At 40.4% G+C, this 6,255-nt stretch overlaps 1 protein-coding gene across 1 annotated transcript; it reads left to right on the forward strand.

The window, feature by feature from the left end:
- Window positions 1-5,447, forward strand: LOC100749030 (proclotting enzyme). Its single transcript, XM_003484911.4, has 9 exons — window positions 1-487; window positions 1,070-1,114; window positions 1,803-2,054; window positions 3,454-3,539; window positions 3,626-3,711; window positions 3,888-4,025; window positions 4,087-4,223; window positions 4,307-4,464; window positions 4,870-5,447. Exons 1-9 carry the CDS (start codon window positions 1-3, stop codon window positions 5,026-5,028), a joined length of 1,548 nt encoding a protein of 515 aa, XP_003484959.1. The 3' UTR covers window positions 5,029-5,447.
- The last annotated feature ends 808 nt before the right edge of the window (window positions 5,448-6,255 follow it).

Raw genomic sequence — 6,255 nt, forward strand, 5'->3', positions numbered from 1 at the left:
ATGATGGGTGCAGCGAGATCGTGCCAATGGTTGCTCATAGGAATAGTCCTCATCGTATCCTCGAATCGTGCCACCAGTCAAACAGAGATCTCAGGATCGAGTCTTAGCAAGCCAAAGACGATCTTCGGTTCCAGTTACATTGAGCCGCGAAACAACAATGGGAATCGCACAGACTTAATTCTGAATTCGCCTCGCAGACGTCGATATGTTAGATTTCCAAGTGGCCCAGCCGGCTATGTTTTCGAGGGTGGTGGACCTCCTATAGGGAGGAACATCGGTGTGCCTCCTGGAGTTCGTTTTCCATCCTGGAGACAGCACAAGTCGCTATGGAGAAATCCTATTTCCGAGTACAACAGACCCGTGATGGGTCATCGAACTCCACGATTGATCTTTCGTGACAACGACATCCCACCCCCGGTGGGTGGCAGCGCATCCTCGTTTTTCCAACAGTCTAACCACTTGCCAGATTTTGAGGACGAGATCAGAGGTAAAGTACAATAATGTGACGTAAAAGGCATAAATCACATTTGTCGTATTTTATAGAAGAATTTTAAGATTCGATATGTTGTCAAGCAATTCCACGTCAAAATATTCCATTTGCATCTTTTCTACCTTCGATCGTTTCGTATTTATTTATTTATCATTTCACCATCAAGTGGCACGAGAGTCAGAAAATTAACAAAAATAGATTTATTTTATCTTTCTCGCGTGATGTTTATATTGGTAAAATATATTATATATACATATGTGCGTAAATGGCACTTGAAATTCGTGACGTCGATCTCTGGTTTGGTTGAAAGGATGGGAAAAGCTAGCATTGGCTTGATTTTTTTTTCATATCGTGTTAACTGTTTGCGGTTCTATGTTGAATTGGATTCGATATTCTATTCCGCTTGACTTTTCTATTTTTCTTTTATCTTTGATTCGACAGAAATGTCCATATAGAATAGCTACGAAATGGCTATGAATAGTTTTCATTGTTACTTTGACGGTTAAATATCTTTTATGAGAAAGATTACTTGATAATTTTTTTTTCTTTTTTTGTTAAGAGAGGAAATTGTTGTTCCAGATCATCGAAAGCAAACCCTCGACGATTACCCTAGGTTAGAATCAGGTACGTTCCCCGTGAAGCGATCAGCGTTGATCGGTGTTTCGACAGAGAGCGACGTACCGATGAGTCGTGGTCTAGTCGCACCTGTTGAAAGCCCGTTTCGCAGAACGTTTCCGGTCTTTCGCTAATCCAATGAGTGAAACCGATACCGGATTACATTACATCGCGCCTCTGAATTTCGTACTAGTCGGATAATTGTAAATTAGCCCGGGTGCAATATCCTAACCGGGTGTCGCAACGATTGTGACATCCGGACCCGTTTCCGTCGAGCCGACGATTTCCGTCATCCGCGTTGGTCGTATCGTTACGACAGAGGAGCTCGAAGGTTCTTTCCTGTTGCTTTTACGATTTCGTTAAACCACATCGCGATTGTATTAACGACGCTCCGTGAAATAAAACTTCTTTCGGTCACTTTTTAAAACGATTGCGCTCATTTTCAATCCTCTCGCGAATTGCTCAATATTTTCAGCTCGTTTCTCTTGCGAAAGTATTCTGAAGCTAGGCTTGGAGTAATCAGACCTTGCTTTGCACATATCAGAGATGTCTGGTATGAAACGTAAACGTGAAAAACGAACGAGTAACGAGGACCTTGCGTTCTTTCATTTTAATTATCCGTTTTGGAGAGACAAAAAGGGGAAAATGTCGTAGGAGAGAAAGGAGAAGAAAGAACAGTTTGCCCTGTTTTGTGCAGAGCCGCGTCAACAAAAAAGACCGCTGTGGAAGGGTGACGATACGTTGTGCGCTGACGGACGAAGCTGCGAATTTTTTCTAATGTGCTGGATGTCCGCTGGCCTTTTGGACGGCAGTTGCGGTGGCATCATGTACGCTTGTTGTCAGCGGAAAGAACCGAAAGGTAGCTCTGATTATAACCTGATTGAGGCACCTAGAGATCAATCTCAGCCGCTTCCGTTGGATACTTACACGGAGACCGCCAACGATGATCGTAAGTCCTTCCTACAGAAGCATGTCATCCGATTCTTGCACTAGCATGATCGACCACCGCTGTCTTTCTTTGGAAATGCTTCCTGAATGTCGTTATTCTTCTCTCCTATTTAAAAGACGCGTCTTTTATATCTTCTCCCTTTTTCTTGCATTACTTCACTCGGTCTTTCCTTGTTCCCATTTACATCTTTCTTCTCTATTCCGTATTTTTGTTCTTTTTAGCTTTTCTTTTTATTCTACTTGTCTATTTCTCTTTTTTGTCCTACAAATGTTACATCAGCACTTTCGTCAGCATGTCGAAATCTTCTTGACTTGTAAATCACTCGTCTCTTTAACACTTGCACTTTCCTTAGCATGTCATCGAATGCCTTCACTTTCTCTGTTTACACCTTCCAAAGCATGATAGGATGTACACCACCCGATCTAAGTCATTTTCGTCTTCCTCTTTCGATACTTGCACGTGTCGCGATCTTCCTGCCTGCCTTCCTCAGGGTGAAGTTTTCTCACCTTATTTGTCAATCGATCTTGCATGTTCATCGTGATAACAACGAGTCCGTTCCGCACTTCTTCGACGGTTCTCTTGTCACGCGAGTCCTCTGAATTTCGTATCCACTTCCGGTGTTCCTAGTTCGCGAGGAATAAGTCCTCCGTCCCCCTGAAGTACGATCTTCATCTTTAATCATCAATTTCGTCTGTACGAGTATAAAGAGAGATTTCCATAAATCTAATTAATTTACAGATTAATTACAAATAAGTGAAATTTTTCTTCCGGTCGAACCGCGTTTAAGAGGACACTTTTAATTTAACGGAACATAAGAAACAGAATCGATAGAGTCGCGATTTATTATTGCTTGGTAGTTTGATCGTCGAATGTTTCATTGAATTACTCCAAGTCTAATTCGGTAATACTAACTTGAAGATCAACGAAACGTTATCAAGTGAAAGATGTTTCCGTCGCTACGCTGCCAAAGTGTTTATACTGCATAAAATAATTAAAGGATCGTTACTATGAACGATTCTATTGCGTTAAATAAGCAAAGAGAAGATTCTATTATAATCGATAGACTGAAATATGTAATAGTTGTTCGTGTGATAGTTTTAAAAACGACGATTAAACCTAATTTATTAAATTCGCCTGTACCATAATCTGAACTAACGTATCACTGCGTTCGTTGTTAAAAGAAAGATTCGTCTTAAAAGGGTTAAGGTAATAATTAAAGCAAACGTATAAACGCAGGAAAAAGACATAAAAATCAAACTGATACGGAAAACGGTGCCCTGATTGTTTTGAGCAGTGTATTTATACATATTCCGCTACTAACTCTTCAAGAACTGTTCGTAAACGAACACTGCAAACATATTTAGATTGAAATGGAGAATCTACATCCTCGTAATTACAGGCTGCGGGATTCCCGTCTCGAAGCAAACCGCGCAAAGAAGAATCGTCGGAGGCGACGACGCAGGATTCGGCAGTTTTCCATGGCAGGTCAGATTTGCATCGACGAATCGTAGTCAATCCTTTCCAGCCTTTTGTATCGTCTTTTAAACAGAGAAAATGTTCTACTTTCTCAGGCGTATATACGAATCGGGTCCAGTCGATGCGGCGGCACTCTCGTTAATCGATTCCACGTCGTCACTGCTGGTCACTGTGTAGCTAAGTAAGTGGAATATCGAACATCTGAAGCTGTTACGACTTGCAGAATTTCTCGAAGTTCTAGAATTTCCTTAATCTATACGTGGCTCGGATTTGAAAGCCTCGATACTATGATAAAAATTCCGCAAGTACAATATCGGTCGCTATTTTCTTTCAATTGTTCTTTCGTTTTACGTTTAGGGCATCAGCTCGTCAAGTTCAAGTCACTCTAGGTGATTACGTAGTAAATTCCGCCAGCGAGACATTACCAGCTTACACCTTCGGTGTCAGAGAGATTCGCGTTCATCCTTACTTCAAGTTCACTCCTCAAGCTGACAGGTACGTTGACATTTCACGAGTGGTTCTAACAGACGCTAAAATGAAATTGCCTGTTGCTCAGGTTCGACGTGGCTGTTCTACGATTAGATCGACCGGTTCATTACATGCCTCACATAGCGCCGATCTGTTTGCCCGAGAAAAACGAGGACTTTCTAGGACAGTATGGATGGGCTGCTGGATGGGGAGCGTTACAGGCTGGTAAATACAGAAATGATTTATCTGAAACGTTACAGAGTTCGGGCTAGTGACGGTCGTGTATTGAATTCTGTTAAAATGAACAGGATCGAGGCTACGTCCCAAGACGCTACAAGCAGTAGACGTACCTGTGATAGACAATCGAATCTGTGAGAGATGGCATCGGTCCAACGGGATTAACGTTGTGATTTATGACGAGATGATGTGTGCTGGGTACCGTGGAGGTGGCAAGGACTCCTGCCAAGTGAGTTTAATTTGACGTAAAACGGGTAAAATCAGTCAAAAGCTAAAAGTTACAGATTCGTAAATTTATGTGTCAAAACGTGCAATTCGAGACAATTATTAACGAGCAAGAAACAACATTGGCTTATTGCCGTGTAAATTTAGCGAATCATAAACGGAATATTAATTTACAAATAACTTTAGCGATGAATTACATCGTCTCTATAAAACGGGTAGCAGATGCAGCTACTTACTGTCAGTGGGTATTTCTTCCCAAAGTTTCACCCATTACGCTATATCGTCTGTACATATAGTACATAATCTAGAATGTTCAAGTTGAATTTGAAAGAACCGAGTGATACTCTTTTATTGTGTAAAAGAAAAAAAGAAAAAAAAGGATTGAAAGCTTTTTGCCTATGATTTTCAGGGTGACAGTGGTGGGCCACTGATGTTGGAGAAAACAGGACGATGGTACCTAATAGGTATCGTTTCAGCGGGTTACTCGTGTGCTCAGCCAGGCCAGCCAGGAATCTATCATCGGGTAGCTAAAACGGTCGACTGGATAACCTACGTTATCAATTCGTAGCGAGACGAATCAAAAAGGGATAGAGATTGTTCTCTGTAAAAACTTTGCATGAAGCAAAGTTTACGACACGGTATTGGATAGGATCTCTGACGATTTCGTAACTGGCTGGCAAATGATCGAATGATAGATACCGAGGATCTAGGAACTGTGTAACTGGGAATTTCGACGATTCTACGCTCGAGGAATGTGAAACATTGTGATGGGATAATGTTTAAAGTCAGGAACAAAGTTGTCCGTCTTCGAGGTGGAAGAACTGTTGCTATCATGCATCGATTTCTAACATATAATTCTCTAAACGAAACGAGGTGATGCGTGGAAATTGTTTTAATTTGTAAGTCGCGCCCGGTGAACTTCCTTTCGTCGATTATCTAAGCCTTCCGAGGCAAAAAGCGTCTATATTCTTGACGTACGGTGTGAAATGTAACGATGTGGATATTTTGTAAATTAAGTGCGTGTGATATTCGTTTGTATTCGCGCTTAATAAATGTTCAGTTTTTTATTTTATCATTGTCTATCCATTTCTTTTTGTGCGTTTTAACGGATGGGACGAAAGAACAAGGCTTTTACATTAAAAACATACTTTGTTATTGGACAACCGCTATAATTCAACGCAAGCTTGGCGTTGCAAATGATAGAATAACGCGCTTAAGTATATATTTTTCATTGCGTATATAAGTACACATTTATCTCGTTATTCGGTTTAACAGTAAGTATCTGCGACAACGAGCATAGAATTTCTGCATTTGCAGATCGCAGGACGTCGGCTCTCCAAGTTCTATTAAATAAGATTATCGTGGGATAAACTACGGTATAGTTACAATTTTCCCATCTTCACACCAACAAAAAAGTACACTAACTTCCCGCTTTCACGACGAAATTTCATTATTTTTATACAAATAACTTTTTGTTCTACTAACGTCGATATCGCGTCGAGCGTCGTTTTAGGTTGTCCAATATTTTCAAGAACTGCCTGACTATTATACAGAAAAAAGAAAAAAGCTCGTCGTGAAAACGGGAATATAATCAATTCCCTATAGTTTCCTAGTTTAGAAAATTCATTAGCATTCGCAACCATCTATACATCTTGTCACACAAAGCGCGTGATCCATGTATTATATTATCTTTAATTAATTTTTTAAGTATATCTTTGAAACCGCAGTGAAAAAAGACGGCGTCTAAACGCAAAAGAGATCCCAAAAAAAAAAAAAAAAAAAAAAAAAAAAAAAA

Source organism: Bombus impatiens, unplaced genomic scaffold (genome assembly GCF_000188095.3).
Source record: "Bombus impatiens unplaced genomic scaffold, BIMP_2.2 scf_0027, whole genome shotgun sequence".
Taxonomy (NCBI): domain Eukaryota; kingdom Metazoa; phylum Arthropoda; class Insecta; order Hymenoptera; family Apidae; genus Bombus; species Bombus impatiens.